This window comes from Pantherophis guttatus, chromosome 9 (genome assembly GCF_059756535.1).
Source record: "Pantherophis guttatus breed Tessera chromosome 9, ASM5975653v1, whole genome shotgun sequence".
NCBI lineage: Eukaryota > Metazoa > Chordata > Lepidosauria > Squamata > Colubridae > Pantherophis > Pantherophis guttatus.
In genome coordinates, this window is record NC_142071.1 from 30364797 (window position 1) to 30390000 (window position 25204).

Sequence of the window (25204 nt, forward strand, 5' to 3'; positions counted from 1 at the left end):
ACATTCGTGGGAGTTTGTTTTGCATTTTAAGCAATAATGCCGTTGTATTCCAACCCATTTAGTTTTGCTCCTAGAAATGTATGACTTGGTAAGAAGGCGCACCATTAATCACGGTGATGTGGGGGGAAAAGTGCTTTTAAACAGCGTTGTACGGCAAGGAACATATGGCTGCTCCTCCAATAATCCCCTCGTCTTGTTTTCATTCATCCCAGCCAAAATGCATTTAGGCCCTGTGGGGAATTTGGCAGTCCATCTGCGTCTGGACTTGGGAAGGCTGGTGGAGAAATTTCCTTTGTTTCTGCTTCTTCCGGCCTTCTTTTTGGTGGGCTGTGGGCTCCCAGACCACCTTCGTTCAACCCCAGGGAGTCACCGAGCCAAAGGGAATAGGGGCCCCCCTTTTCTTGTTAGAAGGGGGGTTCGTTTTGCACCCCCAGAATGCGTTTTCGGGATGAGGAGGGCAACTCCATATTAGATCATGCCCAACTTTTAGAAGAAGGGTGTCCAACCTTGGCAACTGTAAGGCTTGTGGACTTCAACTCCCAGAAGTCCCCAGCCAATACGTAGCTGCTTTAAGATGTGTGGACTTCAACTCCCAGAATTCCTTGCCGGCTAGGGAGTTCTGGGAGTTGAAGTCCACAAGTCTTAAAGTTTTGCTAAGGTTGGGAGATCCTGCTTGAGGGAAGAGATATAAACATGGTAGAACCAATTATTACTATTATTATGTATAATAATTATACACTATATACTATATACTATATACTATATACTATAGTAATATACTACTTGCATTTTTTACGTGCTTTCGAACTCCTAGGTTGGCAGAAGCTGGGACAAGTCACGGGAGCTCACCCCATTATGCGGCACTAGGGATTCGAACCGCTGAACTGCCGACCTTTCGATCGACAAGCTCAGCGTCTTAGCCACTGAGCCACCGCATCTCCCTTATACTGTGTTTCCCCAAAAATAAGACCCTGTCTTATATTTTTTTGAACCCTGAAATAAGCGCTTGGCCTTATTGCCATGCGCTCAAAAGTGCTCAAAAGTCCGATTGGGCTTATTGTTAGGGGATGTCTTATTTTGGGGGAAACAGGGTACACACATATTAACACATATTAAGTGTGGTCTACCCCAGCATGTGAGAGGGAGCATACTGCATCCCTTTCGCCTTTCAGCTCCAATCCGGAGCCCTCAAGCCGTCGCATTCACGATAAACCTCATTTTATACCAAATTTATATTTCGCTGATAAAGAAATAAAGGGAGACTAGTATAGATCTATTTCAAGCTATTTAGCTCTCATCAGCTAGCCATACCCTTACTCGGATTCAAACTTGGGCTTCCTGCACGTTAGGCAGTTGTATTAACCTCTGAGCCACAAGTTCTCCTCCCTTCATCAGAGGATACAACTGTCTAACATGCAGGAAGGCCAAGTTCGAATCCAAGTAAGGGTATGGCTAGCTGATGAGAGCTAAATAGCTTGAAATAGATCTATACTAGTCTCCCTTTATTTCTTTATCAGCGAAATAATAAATTTGATACATACATACATATATATATGCGCATACACACACATTTATACACACACATATATATACATACACACACACATATATTCCTATGGAAGTTTCCAATTTGGGCAGCCTAGAAGTTGAAGCCTGAATTATGGAGCTGCTGATTTGAGTTTATCATGATCTTGTGACTTGGACAGTCATAAAAGGAGAAAGAAACTATTTATTTTCCTTGGAGGGAAAAAAGAAGTACCGGATGACAAACATGGGATGGAAGAGGCACTTAAATGGCCTTTTTGTTTTATTTTTGTTTTATTTATTTTTTTTGAAGTTTTAGAATCGGTGGAGATTTCTGGGGTGGGGAAAAAGACCCTTTTTAATAATTTCCAATATTTGGAATGGGAAAATAGTTTTGAAGGCTGAGAATGAATTGGTTGATAACAAAACCTTTTAAAAGCTCCCCCTCTCTCCCCCCCCCACTCCCATATTTTTAAAGCTAGATGGATGGAAAGAGATTGATGAGATGAGATTTATCACGGAGGAGAGAGGCTTTTTAATAAATGAAGTTGTCCTGTCTTTGGACAATTTGTTGACCGCTGCGGTATCTACCGTATATCTTGGTCTGTTAGAGTTGGCAGCCCATACCTTTAAATCAACGAATAAACATTTCACAGGGTGTTGTGGCCCGTACGCGGCCTGTGCAGCTCGTAGCTGATTCCGACAGCGAGGAGGCTGGTGTGGTGCTGCGTCAGCAGCCTGTGCAGCTGGCACTTGAGTCGGACATTGAGGAGGCTGGAGAAGATGTGGTGCCAGAGGCAGGGATTCAGCCAGGGCCTTCCAAACCTCCAGAAGCTCCCATAAATGAAGAGGAAGAAGAGGAGGAGCCTCTTCTCGATGCACGGGCGCACAGAGCTGCCAAAAGGCAGGCGTGGCTCCTCAGGAGGAGGTCTCCTCGAGAGTAAGGCTTGGGGCTAATTGGCCACTCCCTTAGCCTATTTAAGAAGGAACGCCGACTGAAGCAATTTGCAGGGAACAACTTCGTTCACTCTCCTTCGCGTCTTGATCTTAGTTCTCTGCAAATTGCTTCTGGGCTTTCTGCCAACCACAGTAAGATTACGATTATTTATACTTTGGATTCTTGTAGGCTGTTGAGAAAGTTAATTAACAGCCTTTGTTTGAAGAAAAAAACTGATTTTATTTTAGTAAACTAAGGTTTGTACAGACTTTGTGTGTGCTGCGTTCTTTGGGGTCCGTAGCTGGGGCAAAACACAGGCAGAATTCAGCACACACAGGCACAGATGGATAGAGAGGTTAGATACACAAAGCATTTCTGAATGTTTCGTGGAGTTAAATATGCGTATCGAAAAGATCCGACTGACAACGCTTACGTTTCAGAGTCTGCCCGGTTTCCTAAAGCGAACGCCAGAACTCCCATTTCCCAATCTATACCGGCTTCAGGGGGTTAATTGCTGAATTCGACAGCTGAACCTGATTTAATCCTGCCCCCTGATTGCCTCTCCTTGGAAACGGGCGAAAAAAATCAGAGAGAAAATGTGCCAGCTATTTTTAAATTTCCAGAACTTGTTGCTAGGCACTGCGGCGTACAAGGTGGTCTGGTTGGGCAGGGAGAAGCTGAGTGAAGAGAGAAGCCGAGATGGATCCCTGTTGCTCTCCCCACAGCCACAGCCACGTCCGATGCCACAAGGAACATCAGAACCCGAGCGAGGATCGGAGCATCAATGCGTCAAGGGAGTTTCCTTTCTGGCTCTTCTTTGTTCTTCCTCTTTAGAATAGGTAGACCTATCACCAAGTTTTAAAACATTACCAAACAACCTGTGGCCCATTAGGTCATTGTTTCCGAGATTATATCCTTATCTGTAGAGAGGAACAGAATGACCACAGGCAGGCCCAAAAGCAGTGGGGGCAGGAATGACTTCCGACTTCCTGCTGGCTTCCCCATTGTCTTTCCTTAGGAGAAGCTGGCAGGGAACATTAAAAATTCCTTTCCCTTCCCTTCCCTTTCTTCTCTCCCCTCCCCTCCCCTTCTCTGTCTTCCCCTTCTTCCCTCCCTTCCCTTCCCCATCTTCTCTTCTCTTCCCTTTCTTCCCTCCCCTCCCCTTCTTTGTCTTCCCCTTCTTCCCTTCCCCTTCTTCCCTTCTTTTCCCTTCTCTTTCTTCCCTCTCCTCTCCTCCCCTTCTCTGTCTTCCCCTTCTTCCCTCCCTTCCCTTCCCCATCTTCTCTTCTCTTCCCTTTCTTCCCTCCCCTCCCCTTCTTTGTCTTCCCCTTCTTCCCTTCCCCTTCTTCCCTTCTTTTCCCTTCTCTTTCTTCCCTCTCCTCTCCTCCCCTTCTCTGTCTTCCCCTTCTTCCCTCCCTTCCCTTCCCCATCTTCTCTTCTCTTCCCTTTCTTCCCTCCCCTCCCCTTCTTTGTCTTCCCCTTCTTCCCTTCCCCTTCTTCCCTTCTCTTCCCTTCTCTTTCTTCCCTCTCCTCTCCTCCCCTTCTCTGTCTTCCCCTTCTTCCCTTCCCTTCTTTTTCTTCCCTTCCCTCCCCTCCCCTCCTCTCCCCTTCTCGGTCTTTCCCCTGTTCCCTTTTCTGTCTTCCCTTTTCTTCCCTTCTGGTAAGAAAGGAGGGATGGGGAAGGAGCAAGGGATTGTGAGACTGGCTGGGAAACTGTCACGAAACATTGGAAAATGAAGATCACATGACCACAGCCGCAGCCGCCAGTAGCACTGAAGCAGCTACAACTTTGCATTGCTGGAGATAACCGTGGAGGTGAATCCATCAGAGGCAACAGAACTCATCAAAGAGTCTTCCATCGGGTCATACCTGCCGTTTTCCATGCAAGGTTGGATGGCAACGAATCTATTATAGACACTAAGATGCCCAAAGTCAAGGTGGAAAAGCAACAAGCAAAGACAGGCTGGCAGGATACCCAGAAAGGCTACACATCCTTGAATTCTACGGCACCCTTTTCCTTGAGATGCTGTTTCCGCATCACATTGTGCCTGCTTGGAGTAGTGTGCATATGGAACATAGGATCGGCCTTGTGCGTATAGAAAGAATTTGTGCTGATGTCTACCACAAAGATGAAAAAAAGAAAGCTAGAACACTTAAAGGAATAGCACACAGACCTACTTGATGGTAGGTTTCACCTAAAACAGTTAACAGTGGAAAATTAAAATATTGTCGGAGAAGCAGTGGCAAAACCTGGGGGGTGGAGTGAAAAGAGGAATCAGCCTAGAATCTCTACGTAGCCACCAGCAAACTAAATCCCACCACCCCCTTGAGTGCCCTTGACTCTTACCTAATCCTAACCAGGCACTGACCATTAGTTCAGAAGATTCCTGTGCATAGACTTTTAGCAATAAATCAATTTAATTGAACCTTCACTGGTGGACCTGGTCATAAGATGTTAACAGAGAGATTAACAGAGTTGGAAAGGTCCTTGCAGGTCATCTAGTCCAACCCCCCACCCAAGCAGGAGACCCTACACCATTTCTGACAGATGGCAGTCCAATCTCTTCTTGAAAGCCTCCAGTGATGAAGCTCCCACAACTTCTGAAGGCAACTTCTGTTCCATGGGTTGATTGTTCTCACTGTCAGGAAATTCTTCTTTGTTTCCAGGTTGAATCTCTCCTTGGTCAGTTTCCATCCATTATTCCTTGTCTGGCCTTGGAAAATAGCTTGACCCCCTCCTCTCTGTGGCAGCCCCTCAAATACTGGAAGACTGCTCTCCTGTCTCCCCTGGTCCTTCTCTTCACTAGACCAGCCGTGCCCAGTTCCTGCAACCGTTCTTCATATAATTTTAAGTCTCCAGTCCCCTAATCATCTTGGTTGCTCTTCTCTGCACTCTTTCTAGAGTCTCAACATCTTTTTCATGCCTGACATATATATTGGCCTAAAGGTATTAATAAGATCTTAAAAACCACGTGTGCAGAAAAAGGCCATCTGGGAGATTCATGTTCTCCATCATGAAGAAACAGAGGCAAAGTTTTAGTTTTCAGTGATGGAAGTTCTACGGAGAAACCTTCCCCAGGGAAAGAAAAACGATCCGATCCAGACTAGACATAAGCTGACGTCATTCCGCTTTTTCGTCATCTGCCGAGGTCTCCGGTCGTATAATGTTCCTTATCTTCATTAATAATCTCTTATTACGGATGCCCCTCTTCCCCTTTTATCCCTTATATCGGTTTCCTCCGATTTCCATGCAGCGCCAAAGCAGAATGGAACATCTGGTCGCGGTTTAACGTACAAAAAGAAATCTGTAATTAAAAATGTCAAGGAAGCAAGCAACTTTAAAACTTAATTCATTAAAAATGCAAAGCAGAGATTTCCATTCGCGGGCAAACCTTCCAGATGAAAAGCTTGCAAATTTGACCTGATTTTTTGCCGGCAGACGGGACGATCTCGGTAATTAAAGCTCTTTAGACAAAAGGCAGAAATTGGCTGGGAGGGTTTTTTTTTTTATTATTATTGATTTTTTTTTTTTTTTGCTTGCTTTTAAAATAGTAGCAGGGGAAAAAAAAGAACAAAAGACAGAGATAATTGCGGTGCAAATGCAGTATGTTTGAGAAAGGAAACAAAATGCACAGAAATTGCTTTAGGAAATAAAAAATTCAACAATCCCGTCTCCCCAAAGTATAATATATTATTACAGCTGTTAACAGTGACAATTCTATATATACGTATGCAAATGTGATTATTATTTAAGCCTGCCTATATTTATTTCTAATATATTTGTAAAGCTTCTTTTTTTAACTTATTGTATTTTGCATAAATTTATTTATTTATTTCGCCCGGCTGTTGGCATTTTAGAACTGGGTCATAAGTACCGATTGGGGATTGTGTCCGTTGTAATTTCAAACAGTCACTAAGCCGCGGGTCATAAAATGAAGACTACTATATCTTTACTACATCTCCAGAAGAATGCTATCTTAAATTTAATTTAATAAATTTAATTATTTTAAATTTTAATTGCTGTTTTGTCTGTGTTTTTAAATAGGCTGTACACCGCCCTGAGTCCTTCGGGAGAAGGGCGGTATAGAAATAAAATTATTATTATTATTATTATTATTATTATTATTATTATTATTATTATTATTATTATTATTATTATTATTATTATTATTAAATCTTTTTCTTTACAAACATCATGTCCAATACATTCTAAATATCGTTTTTGTGGGATCATTGGTGCCCTCTGAGATCGATTGTTTTCTTGCAGAAGTTTCACTACCAAACTAGGTAACATCATCAGTGCTAGAAGGAAGAGGAGGAGGAAGTGGAAGTGGAAGTGGAAGTGGAGAAAGAAAATGAGGACTGTGGGTTCCTCGGTGCCCTCTGAGCTTGATTGTTTTCTTGTAGACCTTTCACTACCAAACTAGGTAACATCATCAGTGCTGGAAGGAAGAGGAGGAGGAAGTGGAAGTGGGAGTGGAAGTGGAGGAAGAAAATGAGGACTGTGTGTTCCTCGGTGCCCTCTGAGCTTGATTGTTTTCTTGTAGACCTTTTACTACCAAACTAGGTAACATCATCAGTGCTAGATGGGAGAGGAGGAGGAGGAGGAAGTAGAAGTGGAGGAAGAATATGAGGACTGTGTGGTCTTAAGTCGTAATTTAAGGCCCGTTGACCCTCTTGCTATAGGAGTTGAGACCTTCCCCTCTTTAGACAATACTGGAACTTTTATTCAACAAGCGATGTGGAAATAAGTGTGAAATCCGCAGTTGCGCATCAGTTTGCGAAGGCATGGCCATGATTTTTGAAAACCCGAACTGCGGCATTTTCCTCTTTCGCTAATGTGAGAACCCGAGCGATCTTGGGAAAACGCAGCCGTGTGTGGGCATCTTTTCTTTCTTCGCCTTCTCGTGGTGAGAGAACCTGGGAGGGGAAGAGAGCATCGATGCTTACAGAATGCAAGATACGTTTATTTTCAATCAAGATCCAGCCAGCCTTCCATTCTGCTCCAGGGAGCGTTATAGGGAAGCACTTTTTCCGCTATATTAACACAATTCGAGACGTGCGGGAGAAGTTATAAATAAAGAAGCAATTTGCCCTAAATTCTCTTCCTTTTCACATCTCAGAAATCTTTTTATTTATTTATTTTTGGGTAGTTTTCTGCTTTCTGTGCATTTAACTGTCCCTCTGCTGTTCTTCCTTTCCATGAAATTTTAATGCCTTATTATTTCTGCCGCTTGTTAAATCCTTCAGCTATCACGGGTGACAGATAGCTCCTTTCTCTGAGTTTTTTTTTTTTTTTTTTCCTCATTTGGGAGGAATTTTTTTTTTTTGCTTTAATTTATATGCCGTCCTTCTCCGGAGACTCAGGGCGGCTTACAAAGCGTTAAGCAATAGCCTTCATCCTTTTGTATATTTATACAAAGTCAGCTTATTGCCCCCACAAACTGGGTCCTCATTTAACCTACCTTAGAAAGGATGGAAGGCTGAGTCAACCTTGAGCCTGGTGAGATTCGAACCTGCAGAAATTGCAGGCAGCTGTGTTAATTACAGGGTGCATTAAACCACTGTACTACCAAGGCTCCTTTAAAATCTCCGTTCAGTCTGGCAAAATAAAACATCCCGTAAGAGAGTTTTCCGCGAGCATAATAAGCCACAAAGTTCTGCGGGAAATTCCCTGAAGAGTTTCAAACTGTTCATGAAAGTCCACGTCCAGACCTGGATGTGATCAGTGGGGCAGCCCCTTTAAAAGAGGAAGGCAGTGGCTTTTTAAAAAGAGGGATTTGGGGGTGTGCAGGCAGTCCTTGACTTACGGCAGTTCCTGTTGTGGCCCGCCAGCGGTCAGCAGAGCTGGCAGCAGATTCAAACAGTGAGGAGGTTGGGGAGGAGCATGGGCCAGTCCTGGAGTCTGGGGAAGGCTCGGATGAGGGCTCTGCGTCGGAGGCAGAGAGGGAGCCAGGGCCGTCTGACAGTTGTCAGCTGCCTTCGGAGTCAGACATCAGTGAGGTAGAGGAACAGCTGGAGCCTGTTCCCAGTCTGCGCATATGCAGAGCTGCCAGGAGAAGGGAACAGCTAAGAAAAAAGGGGCGACTCAGGAGTAAAGCCACAGGTGGACGGTACTGATATTAATTATTTAATTATTTGTTTGTTTGTTTGTTTGTTTGTTTGTTTGTTTGTTCAATTCATATGCCGCCCTTCTCTGAAGACTCAGGGTGGCTTACAATGCACTTATAGCAATAGCTTTCATTCTTTTGTATATACCTGCTTATTAGGGCTTTTGGCCCCCCACCATAAGCGATGTTTCTACAAAGTCAGCTTATTGCCCACACAATCCTGGTCCTCAATTTACCTATCTCAGAAGGATGGAAGGCTTGAATCAACCTTGAGCCTGGTGAGATTTGAACTTGCACTAATTGCAGGCAGCTGGCAGCTAAGTCAATATCAATATAATATCAATATAATAGGATAATCTTGCAACTCCAAAAGAAAAAGTGGTATTATTAGCCATCAAATCTCAGAAATGCACTTTTCCACAATTTTGGCCACTACTGTAGTGATTGATTGATTGATTGATTGATTGATTGATTGATTGATTCGATTTATATGCCACCCTTCTCCAGAGACTCAGGGCGGCTTACAATGCGTTAAGCAATAGCCTTCATACTTTTGTATATACCTTGCTTAGTAGGGCTTTCGATAGATGGATGGATGGATGGATGGGTGGAGAAGCTAATACTTTCATTACATTCAGTGAAGTGTAACGGTGGCCTCCTTCCTTCCTTCCTTTCTTTCTTTTTTCCAGCAACAGCTGCAGTCCTACGTCACCTGGGTGAATTCACAGCTAAAGAAGAAGCCAGAAGTTCAACCGGTGCAGGATTTGAGACGCGACCTCCGCGATGGCGTGGTCCTCGCCTCTCTCATTGAGATCGTAGGTGAGTAGCCTCCTTGCAAAGACGTTGAGATGGTTTTCGGGGCTCAGCGTCCTGGATTTAACCTGGATTAAGAGGGAGGAGCAGAGAAATGGTGCCAGAGATCACCGTTCCCCTCCCGCCTGTTTGCCATACTTACATTTCACTTAAATGGGGGAATTCTGGGAGTTGAAGGTTTTTTTTTTTTTTTATTTGATTTATATGCCGCCCTTCTCCGGAGACTCAGGGCGGCTTACAATGCGTTAAGCAATAGCCTTCATGTATATTTATACATACATATTTATGTATGTATACATATTTATACATACAAAAGGCAATAGCCTTTTGTATATTTATACAAAGTCAGCTTATTGCCCCCACAAACCGGGTCCTCAATTTACCCACCTTAGAAAGGATGGAAGGCTGAGTCGACCTTGAGCCTGGTGAGATTCGAACTTACAGTAATTGCAGACAGCTGGTGTTAATCACAATGCTATTAGTCTGCTGAGCCACCAGGTTCAAGACTGTACTGGCAGTCCTCGACTTAACGGCCACAGCTGAGCCCCCAAAATTCTGTGGTTAAGTGAGACATTTCTCAAGCGGGTTTTGCCCCATTTTACAACCTTTCTTGCCACGGTTGTTAAGTGAGTCGCTGCGGTTGTTAAGCCAGTAGTACGGTTGTTTAAGTGGATCTGGTTCTCCCCATTGACTTTGCTTGTCGGGAGGTGGCAAAAGGGGATCACGTGATCCCAGGGACACGGCGACTGAATTTTGGGATCACGTGATGGGGGGGAACGCTGCCACGGTCGTAAGTGTGAAAAACGGTCATAAGTCAATTTTTTTCAGTGGCCGTTGTAACTTCAAAAGGTCACTAAATGGACTGTTGTAAGTTGAGGATTACCTGTAGTAGCTTTTTGATGCTCCAAGAAGAGAACAAAATATATTTTATATATTCACAGTGGCATCCTTAGGCCAATGGAGGGGGTGGGGAGGTTGACCATTGACCATCCTGCCAAACTCCATACCTGCAGGGTTAAGAGTTGCCCTAAAATTTGGCTGCTCCTCCTCTCTTGCAGCTGGAGAGAAACTCAGTGCCGTGGAGGAGTCGCCCACCAACCAGCAGGCCATGAAGGAGAACGTGGAAAAAGTCCTACAATTCGTGGCGTCCAAGAAGATCCGCATGCACCAGACCTCGGCTAAAGGTGAACCTCAACCTCAACTGTTAACCTTGAAGGGCCTGGGTATTCCAGTCCTGTTCTGCCCCAGCTGCGGACCCCAAAGAACGCAGCGACACACAAATACCGTTCACAAAGTTTATTGAATAAACCAGTTTTTTACAACAACGGCTGTTAATTAATTGCATTAACAGCCGCCAAGAATTCAAAGAATAATAACCGAAAGCTTACTATGGTTGGCAGAATGCCCAGAAGCAATTTGCAGGAAGCTGATAAGATAAGCAAGACAAGACACAACTAAATTGTTCCCTGCAAATTGCTTCAGTCGGCGGTCCCCCTTAAATAGGCTAAGGGAGTGGCCAATTAGCTCCAAGCCTTACTCTCAAGGAGAACTCCTCCTGAGGAGTCACTCTTGCCTTTTAACAGCTCTGCGTGCTCGTGCATCGAGAAAAGGCCCCTCCTCTTCTTCCTCTTCACTTACGGGAGCTTCTGGAGGTTCTGAAGGCCCTGGCTGAATCCCCGCCTCTGGCACCACATCTTCTCCAGCCTCCTCATTGTCCGACTCGAGTGCCAGCTGCATAGGCTGTAGGTGCAGCACCACACCAGCCTCCTCGCTGTCTGAATCAGCTACTAGCTGCACAGGCCACTGATTTAAGGAGGAACTTAAGGAGGAACGCCGACTGAAGCAATTTGTAGGGAACAACTTTAGCTCACTCTCCTTCGCGTCTGGATTCTCTGCAAATTGCTTCTGGGCTTTCTGCCAACCTTAGTAAGATTGTGATTACTTTATCTTTGGTTTCTTGTAGGCCGTTAAGAAAGTTTATTAACAGCCTTTGTTTTGAAAAAGACTGAGTTATTTTAATAAATTAAGTTTTGTACAAACTTTGTGCGTGCTGCGTTCTTTGGGATCCGTAGCTGGGGCAGAACACTTTCCCTTGATCAGCTCACGACCATTTTGGCGTATTTGTGTCTTCTAGATATCGTGGACGGGAATCTGAAATGCATCATGAGGCTGGTCCTTGCGCTGGCCGCTCACTTTAAGCCTGGATCCGGCAAAATCGCTTCACCAGGAACCGTGGAGGAGATCCAGGGGGGAAGCAGAATCTTGCTGGCCCATCACAGGTCTCGCTCGGCCGTAGCTGTTGCCCAGGAGGCGGTGGCCGCCCTGGCAGAGGTCCGCCAGGATGTCTCGGGAGTGGGCCGTGATGCCTTCCAGCCTCACCCTAGGTACGTGATCTGTTTTTTGGGATGGCAGCAAAAACGACGCTTCAATCTTTACAAGTAGTTCTCGGCTTAGAACCATTCGCTTAGTGACCGTTTGAAGATACAGTGGCATTGAAAAAAGTGACCGATGATCAGTTCACCATCCCTACAACGGTTACATGGTCAAAATTTGGGTGCTAAACACCCTATTTATGATCATTGCAGCGCCGCGGTGGCGCAGTGGTTAGAGTGTGGTACTGCAGGCTACTTCTGCTGACTGCCGGCTGCCTGCAGTTTGGTAGTTTGAATTTCACTGGCTCAAGGTTGTCTCAGCCTCCCATCCTTCCGAGGTGGGTAAAATGAGGACCCAGATTGTTGGGGGGGCAAGAGGCTGACTCTGTAAACCGCTTAGAGAGGGCTGTAAAAGCACTGTGAAGCGGTCTATGAGTCTTAAGGGCTATTCCTTCCTTCCTTCCTTCCTTCCTTCCTTCCTTCCTTCCTTCCTTCCTTCCTTCCTTCCTTCCTTCCTTCCTTCCTTCCTTCCTTCCTTTTTCCCTCCCTCCCACCCTCCCTATGGTTAGAATGCAGTATTTCAGGCTAAATCTGCCAATTCCCAGGAGATCGATCCTGACTGGCTCAAGGTTGACTCAGCCCCCCATCCTTCCGTGGTGGGTAAAATGAGGACCCAGATTGTTGGGGGGCAAGAGGCTGACTCTTTAAACCGCTCAGAGAGAGCTGTAAAGCACTTTTGAAAACCAACCACCGGATGGAGAGGAAAGGATGCAGAGGGGAAAGCATTTTGTCTCTCTCTTTTTGGGGCGCTCTGGCCTTCCCTCCTGACGGTGCCGTCCTTCTCTCTAGAAACAGCCACCTGCACGGAGAGATTGAGCGGCCGCACTGGAGTGTCCGAGCGCTCGTCCAGCAGTACGAAGGCCAGCAGAGCAGTGGCCCTTCAGAGTCCTCTTTCTCCAGGTAAGAGATGCTCCCCTTCCTCTACTCACTCCTTCGTCACCCCTAGGAACCTGTTCTGTCCCCGTACCCCACACACACACCCCCACAGACGGCCCGGAGTTAATAAGCCACACGACAAAACTCTTTGAAGATAAAGCTGGCAGCAACCCAGTGGCTAACTGTCAATTCAGACTTTACTCACACAAAACAAAGATTAGACTGCCAGCATTCCGATAAAACAGGCAGAGTGTCAACAATACAAGGATTAATCCAAATGCAATCCGATAAAGCAGGCAAAGTCCAGTAACACAGAGATCATGGAGTATTTCCAGTTTTTGCTCGTCACAAACTGAACCGGCCACCACACCCACATTTATATCCTGTGGGGTGTGGTCCAGTGACTCAGCTAATCTCTGGCACGCCTTCCCCTCTGCTGCGCACACTTCTCCCTGCGCCTCTGCCGAGGGTCCAGCCAGCACTTATCTCCTTCGTCGCTGTCCACCTGTGGCTGCGGGGATGTGCTTGGCTCTGAGCCTATCGTTTGGCCTTCGGTGTCCTCCGGAGGCATTGCCAGAGAGGAGGGTCCTGGAGAGGGAGGCCTTGCCAACTCCTCTCCCTCATTCTCAGAGTCTGCATCTGTCGATAGCCCAGGCTCAGGCAACGGAGCCACAACAGAACCTGGAGTAAGTCCACAGGAGTGGGAGTGACCTTGGTTCCCAGGAGAAAGCCTTTTGTTTTGGCTACAAAACCCCAGCTATCACTATTGCCCCCTCCCTATCCCTGAGCTCCAGTGTGACAACACTTGAAGCTTCAAAATGGCTTCGGTCAGGTCAGTTTCAGGGCGGGCAGTCCTCATGGTTTCTGCCTGCCGGCACTCACCTTTGTCGTGTTGTCGGGATGCCCTTGTTGAAATCCTCGTTCAATCCTGTCTTCGGAACCGAGACGGTTTGCCAGTTTGCATGCTCTGTTCGTCTCCCTGCGTTCAGGGATCCAAATAACTTTTCGCTAGGTGCCACTTCTGGCTTTCCATAATGCGTGGGTTCCTTGGGGGTCTTTTTTTTGGGGGGGGGGCATTTATAATTCACCAGCAGGTTCTGAGAAGAGTTCCTACAACTGACTTTTTGTTCTGGGAAACATGAAACGGGGGGAAAAAGCAGTGGTGAAATCCAATTTTTTAAACTACCGGTTCTGTGGGCGTGGCTTGGTGGGCGTGGCAGGGGAAGGATACTGCACAATCCCCATTCCCACCCCACTCCTGGGGGAAGGATATTGCAAAATCCACATTCCCACCCCATTCCTGGAGGAAGGATACTGCAAAATCCCCATTCCCACCCCACTCCTGGAGGAAGGATACTGCAAAATCCACATTCCCACCCCACTTCTGGAGGAAGGATACTGCAAAATCTCCATTCACACCCCATTCCTGGAGGAAGGATACTGCAAAATCCCCATTCCCACCCCACTCCTAAAGGAAGGATATTACAAAATCTCCATTTCCACCCCACTCCTAAAGGAAGGATATTGCAAAATCTCCATTCCCACCCCACTCCTGGAGGAAGGATACTGCAAAATCCCCATTCCCACCCCACTCCTAAAGGAAGGATATTGCAAAATCTCCATTTCCACCCCACTCCTGGAGGAAGGATATTGCAAAATCTCCATTCCCACCCTACTCTGGGGCCAGCCAGAGGTGGTATTTGCCAGTTCTCCGAACTACTCAAAATTTCCGCTACCGGTTCTCCAGAACCTGTCAGAACCTGCTGGATTTCACCCCTGGGAAAAAGCGAGGAGAGGACTGGTTGCATCTTTTCTAACTAACCCAATTTGGTAAAAATGGAGTTGTGAGGAGGAAAACCAGGTTTTGTTGCTGTTATGGAAACCCCCCCCCCCCCGGGCTTTTAGTCACCGTTCATCCTGCAGTATGGGCTCATTTTCAGCCTTTCGCCAGCCCGGAGCACCTCTTGGCCTCCGTCTAATGTGGCTTTGGCCCTTCCCAGGTTTTGTAAATGTTCCATCCCTTTCCCCAAAATTCTCATCATCCCTGCAAGGATAGAAAAATAAGAATTCCTCGCCAACTTTATAAGCAGTTGCTTTGTGATAGGCGGGCTAGTGAGTAAAACCCACCTTTGTGTAAGAATGGTTTTGCTTTTGCGGCTGTGGGTTTGGCAGACGTGGGATGAAAAAAATGGAGAATTGCGTCAAGGATGTGAGAGAGAGAGAGACAGAGAGAGGGACCTCTGGCACAGGAGATGGCAGGATGTGTAATTAGGGTGTAATTGTGGCTTTTTGCTACGAAGGCCCCATCAAGGGGGCTATAAAGCAGAGGTCTCCAACCTTGGCAATTTTAAGACTTGTGGACTTCTGGGAGTTGAAGTCTACAAGTCTTAAAGTTGCCAAGGTTGGAGACTCTTAGCTAAGGAATTCTGGGAGTTGAAGTCTACAAGTCTTAAAGTTGCCAAGGTTGGAGACTCCTAGCTAAGGAATTCTGGGAGTTGAAGTCTACAAGTCTTAAAGTTGCCAAGGTTGGAGACTCCTAGCTAAGGAATTCTGGGAGTTGAAGTCTACAAGTCTTAAAGTTGCCAAGGTTGGAGACTCCTAGCTAAGGAATTCTGGGAGTTGAAGTCTACAAGTCTTAAAGTTGCCAAGGTTGGAGACTCCTAGCTAAGGAATTCTGGGAGTTGAAGTCTACAAGTCTTAAAGTTGCCAGGGTTGGAGACTCCTAGCTAAGGAATTCTGGGAGTTGAAGTCTACAAGTCTTAAAGTTGCCAAGGTTGGAGACTCCTAGCTAAGGAATTCTGGGAGTTGAAGTCTACAAGTCTTAAAGTTGCCAAGGTTGGAGACTCCTAGCTAAGGAATTCTGGGAGTTGAAGTCTACAAGTCTTAAAGTTGCCAAGGTTGGAGACTCCTAGCTAAGGAATTCTGGGAGTTGAAGTCTACAAGTCTTAAAGTTGCCAAGGTTGGAGACTCCTAGCTAAGGAATTCTGGGAGTTGAAGTCTACAAGTCTTAAAGTTGCCAAGGTTGGAGACTCCTAGCTAAGGAATTCTGGGAGTTGAAGTCTACAAGTCTTAAAGTTGCCAGGGTTGGAGACTCCTAGCTAAGGAATTCTGGGAGTTGAAGTCTACAAGTCTTAAAGTTGCCAAGGTTGGAGACTCATAGCTAAGGAATTCTGGGAGTTGAAGTCTACAAGTCTTAAAGTTGCCAAGGTTGGAGACTCCTAGCTAAGGAATTCTGGGAGTTGAAGTCTACAAGTCTTAAAGTTGCCAAGGTTGGAGACTCCTAGCTAAGGAATTCTGGGAGTTGAAGTCTACAAGTCTTAAAGTTGCCAAGGTTGGAGACTCCTAGCTAAGGAATTCTGGGAGTTGAAGTCTACAAGTCTTAAAGTTGCCAAGGTTGGAGACTCCTAGCTAAGGAATTCTGGGAGTTGAAGTCTACAAGTCTTAAAGTTGCCAAGGTTGGAGACTCCTAGCTAAGGAATTCTGGGAGTTGAAGTCTACAAGTCTTAAAGTTGCCAAGGTTGGAGACTCCTAGCTAAGGAATTCTGGGAGTTGAAGTCTACAAGTCTTAAAGTTGCCAAGGTTGGAGACTCCTAGCTAAGGAATTCTGGGAGTTGAAGTCTACAAGTCTTAAAGTTGCCAAGGTTGGAGACTCCTAGCTAAGGAATTCTGGGAGTTGAAGTCTACAAGTCTTAAAGTTGCCAAGGTTGGAGACTCCTAGCTAAGGAATTCTGGGAGTTGAAGTCTACAAGTCTTAAAGTTGCCATGGTTGGAGACTCCTAGCTAAGGAATTCTGGGAGTTGAAGTCCACAAGACTTAAAGTTGCCAAGGTTGGAGACTCCTAGCTAAGGAATTCTGGGAGTTGAAGTCTACAAGTCTTAAAGTTGCCAATGTTGGAGACTCTTAGCTAAGGAATTCTGGGAGTTGAAGTCCACAAGACTTAAAGTTGCCAAGGTTGGAGACTCCTAGCTAAGGAATTCTGGGAGTTGAAGTCTACAAGTCTTAAAGTTGCCAAGGTTGGAGACTCCTAGCTAAGGAATTCTGGGAGTTGAAGTCTACAAGTCTTAAAGTTGCCAAGGTTGGAGACTCCTAGCTAAGGAATTCTGGGAGTTGAAGTCTACAAGTCTTAAAGTTGCCAAGGTTGGAGACTCCTAGCTAAGGAATTCTGGGAGTTGAAGTCTACAAGTCTTAAAGTTGCCAAGGTTGGAGACTCCTAGCTAAGGAATTCTGGGAGTTGAAGTCTACAAGTCTTAAAGTTGCCAAGGTTGGAGACTCCTAGCTAAGGAATTCTGGGAGTTGAAGTCTACAAGTCTTAAAGTTGCCAAGGTTGGAGACTCCTAGCTAAGGAATTCTGGGAGTTGAAGTCTACAAGTCTTAAAGTTGCCATGGTTGGAGACTCCTAGCTAAGGAATTCTGGGAGTTGAAGTCTACAAGTCTTAAAGTTGCCAAGGTTGGAGACTCCTAGCTAAGGAATTCTGGGAGTTGAAGTCCACAACACTTAAAGTTGCCAATGTTGGAGACCCCTGCTATACAGGGACCTGGCCTCTACTCTGCAGCTGGCTGAGTAATTAGTAGTTCTCCTTGGAAATCAGATCCTGGGATCATGAAGAAAGCTCTTGAGTTCATTTAGGACCCCTGGGCTAAAGAGGGGCTGCCTTGACACTTCTCCCCTTCAGAGGAGACGGAGAGGCCGGCCGTTCCCTGCACAGGAGCTCATTAAAAATAGGGCACGCTGCATTTCACGGGAATTAAAGGGAGTGGTCCAGCCTCCTGGCTCCCATCCAGGTTGGATAATTACAGTTTGCCCCCCACCGGTCGCTCGGCTGCTCTAATTGGCAGCTCTTCCCTTCCTCCGTTTCTCTCCTGAACCTGGCCAGTATCCCAGGAACGTTTCTTGCTACCTGAATACAATAGAATAACCGAGTTGGAAGGGACCTTGGAGGACATCTAGTCCAACCCCCTGCTTAGGCAGGAAACTCTACACCACTTCAGACAAATGGTTGTCCAACATCTTATTTAAAATCTTCCAGTGTTGGAGTATTCACAGCTATCTTGTGTCCATTGCAAAGGGGTCTCTTTGTCCCGTCATAATATCTATAATATTCTATAATATTCTATAATATGCATTGTTCTTATCTACACCTTTATATTTGTTTATATTTACATCTCTTTATTTAATGTTGTTCAGTTACTTTTAAGTTTCATCAATATTAAGTTAAACATTTCTTGTTCTGATTTCTGTTTTCGAACCAACTGTACATTTTATTCCATATTTCATAATATTCCGAATCCTCTCTCTCTTTCAACTCCCACAGTCATTTTATCCATCTCTGCGCATTCGAGAATTTTCCTAGAATTTTCTCCTCGTTTCGTCCGAGGAGACTTTTTTTTTCCCCATTTTTTTTGCGAATGCGATTCTTGCTGCAGTAAGTATGCGCAATATAATGTATGGAAGGTTTTTGAAACCAGCCGCAATTCTAAACCCTTTGCCAGGCGGAGAAGATGCCCTGTTTGGGCACGGACGAACTCGGCCCTTGGTGTCTGGGGAGCGCGAAGGAGGAATTTGAGAACTTGATGAGCTTACGGTAGATCTCTGGGTGGCTAAGCGGGATCTCTCCCTTTGTAATCCCTCTGACTGGCTGTAATCCGTCCGCAGGATTAATCTGCCTCCTCACTTAATGCAGCAGCAGGAAAGTTGACGACAAAGTACCCGCAATTTATGTATTTCTTTGTTTAGAAGTACAAGTACGACAATTCGTTTAATGACTGTCTGAAGTTACAATGGCACTGAAAACAGGGACTCAACGATCGTTTTTCACACTTATGACCCCTGCAGCATCCCCCATGTCACGTGATCCAAAATTCAAACTCTTGGCAACTGACTCCTATTTATGACCGTCGCATTGTTCCCGGGGGTCACGTGATTCCCTTTTGCCACCTTCTGACGAGCGAAGTCAACTCATTTAAGAACTGTATTGATTCACTTAACAACTCTGGCAAGAAAAGCCCTTCCTCCTTCCCCTTTCTACCGCTGATGATGTTACCTAGTTGGGTCATGAAACGTCTGCAAGAAAAAACAACAACAACCTCAGAGAGTGCCAAAAATCACCATCACCTCCTCTTCCTCCTCTTCCTTTTCCTCTTCTTCCTCCTCCCCCTCCCCCTCCTCCATCTTCCTTCTGCTCTTCCTCTACTTCCTCCACCCCTCCTCCTCCTCCCCCCTCTTCCTCCTCCCCCTCCCTCTCCTCCTCTTCCTCCTCTTCCTCTTCTTCCTACTCCCCCTCCCCCTCCCTCTCTTCCATCTTCCCTCTCTTCCTCTTCTTCCTCCACCCCTCCTCCTCCTTCCCCCTCTTCCTCCTCCTCTTCCTCCTCTTCCTCCCCCCCTCCTCTTCCTCTTCCTCCTCCCCCTCCCTCTCCTCCTCTTCCTCTTCTTCCTCCTCCTCCTCCCCCCTTCTCCTCCTCTTCCTCCTCCTCCTCTTCCTCCTCCCCCCTCCCTCTCCTCTTCCTCCTCTTCTTCCTCCTCCTCCTCCTCTTCCTCCTCCTCCCTCCCTTCCTCTTCTCTTGGCAGGCAGAGGTGTAAATATCCAAGAGCTCCCAATATCAATCCTCATAAAATCATTCGGATGGCAAGATTAAGGTTTCTTCCAACTGTCTTTCTTTGCACTTCCCTTCACCTTGAAGCATTTCTCTCGGTCTGGTCCAGCTGTATCTCTTTGGCATTTTTGGTGTGTGTGTGTGTGTGTGTGTGTTGGGGATCTTAGCAATGAAGGCTGTTGCCAACGCTGAATAAGGAATGGAGCAAAACTGCCAGGCGCAGCGTATTTCATGCCTGCCAGCCCAGAGCCTGCCTTTATCCAGCTGCAGAACACGGACAGGGCATCTCATGGGGGGGCTTTGACTGGTTTGGGTGCATCCCTCCCCCCACCCCACCCCTGCTCCCAGCAAGGATTAAGGGGATGTCGGGTGTGGGTGGGGGTCTGTGAAGCCCATTTTCGCTGCTTTGCATCCAGCATCGCCCAGCTTCTCAAATGACGTTGCGTTCGCATGCGTTGTGGGTCGCTGTATAAAACACAACAGGTTGGTGCGTGTGTCTCTCTGCAGTTGGCAGCTGCCGCACTCCCTCCTCGGTCTCCCAAACGTTCCCTGTCTTTCTCCTCCCCCCCCCCCCCACATCCCCCCTCCCCCCACCAGGAGAAAATAAGCCCAAATCTGGCAAAGGAGCGCCTGGAAAGGGCGGGTCTGAAATGCAGAAGGGTCTGTGCAGGGGGCTTTGATCCGCTCCCCTCCCCTCTCCCCCGCCCCTCCCTCCCCCCCCTCAGGGGAGGTGGGCACACAGAGCAAAAATCCTTTGCACCTCAGGGACACAATGAAGGTGTGTGTTTGTCTGTGTGCCCGCACAGGGCATCTCTTCCCCAGGGTGGCTTGTAAATATTTTTTTTGGTGGTGTTAACCTTCCAGGGGAAGGGAAGGCAGCGGTCGTGAGTGACTCACAACAGCCCTGGCCAAATCCTGCTGCTTTTCCCAGGCAGCTCCCTCCCTCCCTCCCCTCTTTTCCCTCCCCTCCATCGTCCACGGCTTAGACAACTCGGGGAGAAACGCAGCTGCCTCGCACAGCCCCAGTGACAGCAGAGCTGCGGGGAGAGCAACACACCACATACGTGTGCATACACATACTTTGCGGGTGTGTGCATTCCCACCTCGGGCCAGGGAGTGGGGGGCTGGCTCCGTGCCACCCCACGCGACCCACCGGGGCCTGGATCCTTCGTCTCAATTTGGGCTCTCGGCTGAGAAGGGAATCGGCTGCTGTCCGGGATGGGATGAGAAAGGAGACACAGACTGCTGGCTGTCTCCCTCTCTCTCTCTCTCTTGGGGCTGCCAAAAGGAATTTGGGCATGCGTCAGACCCGCAACGCAACAGTGCAAAACAAAACAACATCCCGGCTGAGCTGAGAAACACGGGGCCGGCCGCCCCGGGGACTGCCTGGGTTTCCAACTCCCCTTCCGAAGAAGAAGCGAGGGAGACGGACGACTTCGGCATCCTTCCTGCTCGCCACGACTCCGTGTCCCAATCCGGACATCATCGACCTGACCTGGTCCGAAAGGTTTTGGCCAACCTCCGTGGCACAGAAGGTTGGCGGAGGGATGTGGCATGTGAAGATCCAGGCTGGCCAGGAGACGGGCTCTGGGGCAGAGCCAAATTCGGAACATGGGAGGGAAGCCGGTGAAATGGTGAGCCTTCCTTTGGCACGGATGCTTTCACGCGGGGCGAAGAGAGAGGGGGGAGAACAGACTGCAGGGGGGGTGGCACGATGGTCGAGGGAGCAGGGCCCTTGTGAAAATTGGGCAAGGGTGGGGTGGGGGGGCTCGGTGGTCCTTCCTGAGTTGCTTTTCCGGGCCATTTCTAAAAATTCCACTTCAGCTTGGGTGCAGCTCCGTCTCCCTTCCTCCTCCTCCCCCCCCCCCCCCCGGCAAGGAATTAAGCAGGGCAGTTCCTTAGGCTATAAATCTGTGCTGGAATGGGTTTGATTTTTTTTCTTCCTTTTTTTTGCTTTCTCTGCAGTTTTAGCAATTCAAGATGATGAATCGGTTCTCTTCTCTCTCTCTTCCCTTCCAAGACATAAATTGCAAAAGCTTCTTGCCTCTCCTTTCCCCCCACCCCCATTGAGACCCTGATGCGAAGGACCCTGGCTCCATGGGAATTGGGTGGCCTGAGGAGTGGAGATGGATGCGTGGAAAGTCTTGAGCTTCAGGGGAGGGGAGGGGGGGTTTGGGGAAGTCAGGGGTCAGTACGGTCAAAAGGTCTGGAAGTGGGATATGGTAAGGTGGGCACCGACTTACAGGACTGCCTACTACCACCAATAGCCCCCCATCGGCCGGTACGCTCCCCTAGAGAGGGGCTCCTCCAGGTGCCGTCAGCCAAACAATGTCGATTGGCGGCCCCCAGGGGGAGGGCCTTCTCTGTGGGGGCACCCACTATCTGGAACGAGCTCCCCCCGGAGATACGGAGGATCCCGGATCTGCGCACTTTCCGCCGCGCTCTTAAGACCTTCCTATTCCAGCAAGCTGGCCTGGCCTAACCTTCCCCCCCCCCCGCTTTTCTTTTAAATTGAAAAATTTAAATCTGTTTTTAAATTATTGGGATGTTTTAAATTTGTCTCGGGCTAAATGGTTTAATTTCTGCTTTTAAATTTTGCATTTATGTGTTTTATTGTGTGCCTGTTCACCGTCCTGAGTCCTTCGGGAGTAGGGCGGTATATAAATCTAATAAAACAAACAAATAAAACAAACTTGCTTCTCTAGCCTTGTGGGAGAACGTGGGTGGGTTGAAGGGTTGTTGGGAATGCTCTTGAGGGGGATCTGTGTGGATCCTACTTGGCTTCTCCGTGGAGGAGAAGGGGGATTTCTGGGGGTGCACGATGCCACTCCTGCCCTTCGAAGACTCCTGGTCAACAGCTCCATCCAGTGATCCTTGGTCTTTGCTGTTGTCACCTGCTGGAAGCCGCGTCCCACCTGGATTGCTGTGGGTTCAAGAGAAGGTGGACAATTGGGCAGGAATGAAGTTTGCATACAATGCGATGAACATTCATTTCCTTATTAATGCACAACTGAGCCGGGAGAGCGGTGGCCTTTCGCAGCCTTTTAAAAATACAGTTTCCTCTTAGGCTAGGGGGACGTTGCCATGGGGTTGTTGCAGAAACAAAACATTCAAGGTGTTTGCCCCTCCTAGCATTAATCGGAAGAGAGCCGGAAGGGACCTTGGAGGTCTTCTAGTCCAACCCCCTGCTTAAGCAGGAGACCCCGTACCGATCCAGACAAGTGGCTCTCCAGTCTCTTTTTAAAAACCTCCAGTGATGAAGCACCCACAACTTCTGAAGGCAAACTGTCCCACTGACTAATAAACCAATAACACAGTCGGAAGGGACCTCAGAGGTCTTCTAGTCCACCCCCTGCTCAAGCAGGAGGCCCTATATCTGTGATGGCGAACCTATGGCGCGTGGAGCCAGATCTGTGGGCATGCGAGCGTTGCCTTAGCTCAGCTCCAGCGCGCATGTGCACGCTGGCCAGCTAATTTTTGGGCCTTCTGGGCCCACCGGAAGTCGGGAAATGGGCCGTTTCTGGCCTCCGGAGGGCCTCTGGGGGGTGGCAAAGGCCGTTTTTGCCCTCCCCAGGCTCCTAGAAAGCCTCTGGCGCCTGGGGAGGGCGAAAAACGGGCCTACCGGGTCCATTGTGCCATCGTGTGCCAAAAGCGGGGAAAGTGTGTGGCGGGGTGCATGCATACGTGGGGGTGTGGGGGGCATTGAATTATGGGCGTGGACATGCGTGTGCGCGACCCCCCCTGCGCTCCCCCCACTTTTGGCACGTGATGGCACAGTGGGCCCATTTTTCGCCCTCCCCAGGCGCCAGAGGCTTTCTAGGAGCCTGGGGAGGGCAAAAACGGCCTTCGCCACCCCCAGGAGGTCCTCTGGAGGCCGGAAACGGCCCATTTCCCGACTTCCGGTGGGCCCCAAAAGGTTCACCATCCCTGCCCTAGATCGTTCCAGACAAACGGCTGTCCGATCTCTTCTTAAAAACCTCCAGTGATGGAGCACCCACAACTTCTGGTGGCAAGTCGTTCCACGGGTTAATCGTCCTCACTGTTAAGGAGGTTTCTCCTTAATTCCAGGTTTGCTTCTTTCCTCGATTGGTTAAAATTATAAATTAGTTTAGAATAAACCTTGCTCTGCTGCCGCTGGATGTGAAAACCCCTGTGCCAAGCGTGTCCTCCTCCTTTTAAGAGAAGGTTGCCACTGACCAGGGTGTCAGCTGTACGTTTGAGGATCCCTAAGATTAAAGGATGTGTGTGATTCGCACCCTGAGCTTCCTCGTTCCTGTTGCACTGAGATTAGCAGCCTGCAGCAAAGGGGAAACTCCAGGGCTTGGTGTGCAAAGTGCAGGAACGTGGCGTGGCATACTAGCAGCGTGGGAAAATGGGTGTCAACCACGAGAAACCACGAGTTGCAGGAGAGATAACACCCCAGGATTTGAACCCGTTGCTTTTTCGTGTCGGAATGGGACGCCCCCAAAACTGACCATCCTCCAGTGGGTGAGATGCTTTGTATATATGGTCCCGGTGTGCGATACGAGGCCCACACGACACCCACACCCACTCGGGCTCAGCCGTGGGAGCCGACTCGTCCCTCTCGGGAAGATTGGGAAAGCGAGCTGGGAAAGGGGTCTCCCATCTTTGTTTTCTCGCCTCTCTCTCTCTCGTTCGGTTAATCCCATTTTTTCCCCTTGATTTCCCTTTTGTCCCGGGTATCTTTGTTGCTCTGTCTGGGAAAATGGTACATTAACTCTTGCTCACACTCGCAAGGGGGAATTCTTTGGGGATGCGTTAAATGGGTCAGTGCCTTCGGATGCCTTCCCCTGTTGTCTGGGAGACGCCGGCTGGGAGAATTGCCCTCGGGTGGGGAAGAGGGGTTCAGGGTGGGATGCTCCTCTGGAGGAAGCCCCTGAAAATACTGTCCCCCCACTTTTCTCTCTCTCCATTTCTTCCTCTTTCCCTCTCTCCTTCTCCCCGTCTCCCTATCTCTCCTTTTCTCCCTCTCCCTCCTTCCCTCTCTCCATTTCTCTCTCTCTTCCTCTCTCTCTCTCCATTCTCTCTCTTCCTCCTTCCCTCTCTTTCCCTCTCTCCTTCTCTCCCTCTCTCCTACTCTCCATTTCTTTTCTCCCTCTTTCCCTCTCTCCCTCCTTCCCTCTCTCCATTTCTCTCTCTCTCTCTCTTTCTCCATTTCTCTCTCTCCCTCTTCCCTCTCTTTCCCTCTCTCCATCTCTCTCCTTTTCCTCCTCTCCCTCCTTCCTTCTCTCCGCCTCTCTCTCCCTCTCTTCCTCCTTCCCTCTCTTTCTCTCTCTTCCCTCTCTTCTTCTCTCCCTCTCTCCTTCTCTCCATTTCTTTTCTCCCTCTCCCTCTCTTCCTCCTTCCCTCTCTCCATTTCTCTCTCTCTCCATTTATCTCTTCCTCCTTCCCTCTCTTTCTTTCTTTTTCCCTCTCTCCTTCTCTCCCTCTCTCCTACTCTCCATTTCTTCTTTTCTCCCTCTCTCCCTCCTTCCCTCTCTCCATTTCTTTCTCTCTCTCTCTTTCTCCATTTCTCTCTCTCCCTCTTCCCTCTCTTCCCCTCTCTCCATCTCTCTCCTTTTCCTCCTCTCCCTCCTTCCTTCTCTCCGCCTCTCTCTCTCCCTCTCTTCCTCCTTCCCTCTCTTTCTCTCCCTCTCTTTTTCTCTCCCTCTCTCCTACTCTCCCTCTCTTCTTTTCTCCCTCTCCCTCTCTCCATTTCTCTCTCCCTCCTTCCCTCTCTCCTCTCCCTCTCTCTCTGTACAGTGAGATGTAAAGGTAGGACCAGAAATGGCTTTGCTAATTTGCGTGGGAGGAGGGGGCTTGACTGACAGGTCTGAGCCTCATGGAAGGGGGCAGAAGGATCTCTTGGGAGATGATCCTCTTTAAGCCATTCTGGGCCCTTCTGCAGCTCCCGGTCCATG

At 48.1% G+C, this 25204-nt stretch overlaps 1 protein-coding gene across 4 annotated transcripts in view; it reads left to right on the top strand.

Moving 5' to 3' along the window:
* The window catches only part of DIXDC1 (DIX domain containing 1), a 56041-nt gene that overhangs the window by 11300 nt on the left and 19537 nt on the right, over positions 1-25204 (top strand). For 2 of the 4 annotated variants that reach the window (XM_087875972.1, XM_087875973.1), the window contains 4 exons: positions 9261-9390; positions 10443-10568; positions 11519-11768; positions 12606-12716. In XM_087875972.1, the coding sequence (XP_087732098.1) occupies positions 9261-9390; positions 10443-10568; positions 11519-11768; positions 12606-12716 (617 nt within the window). Of the gene's footprint in view, positions 1-9260; positions 9391-10442; positions 10569-11518; positions 11769-12605; positions 12721-20228; positions 20918-25204 lie in introns of those variants that run through there. The other 2 variants (XM_087875975.1, XM_087875974.1) reach the window with 2 other exon arrangements.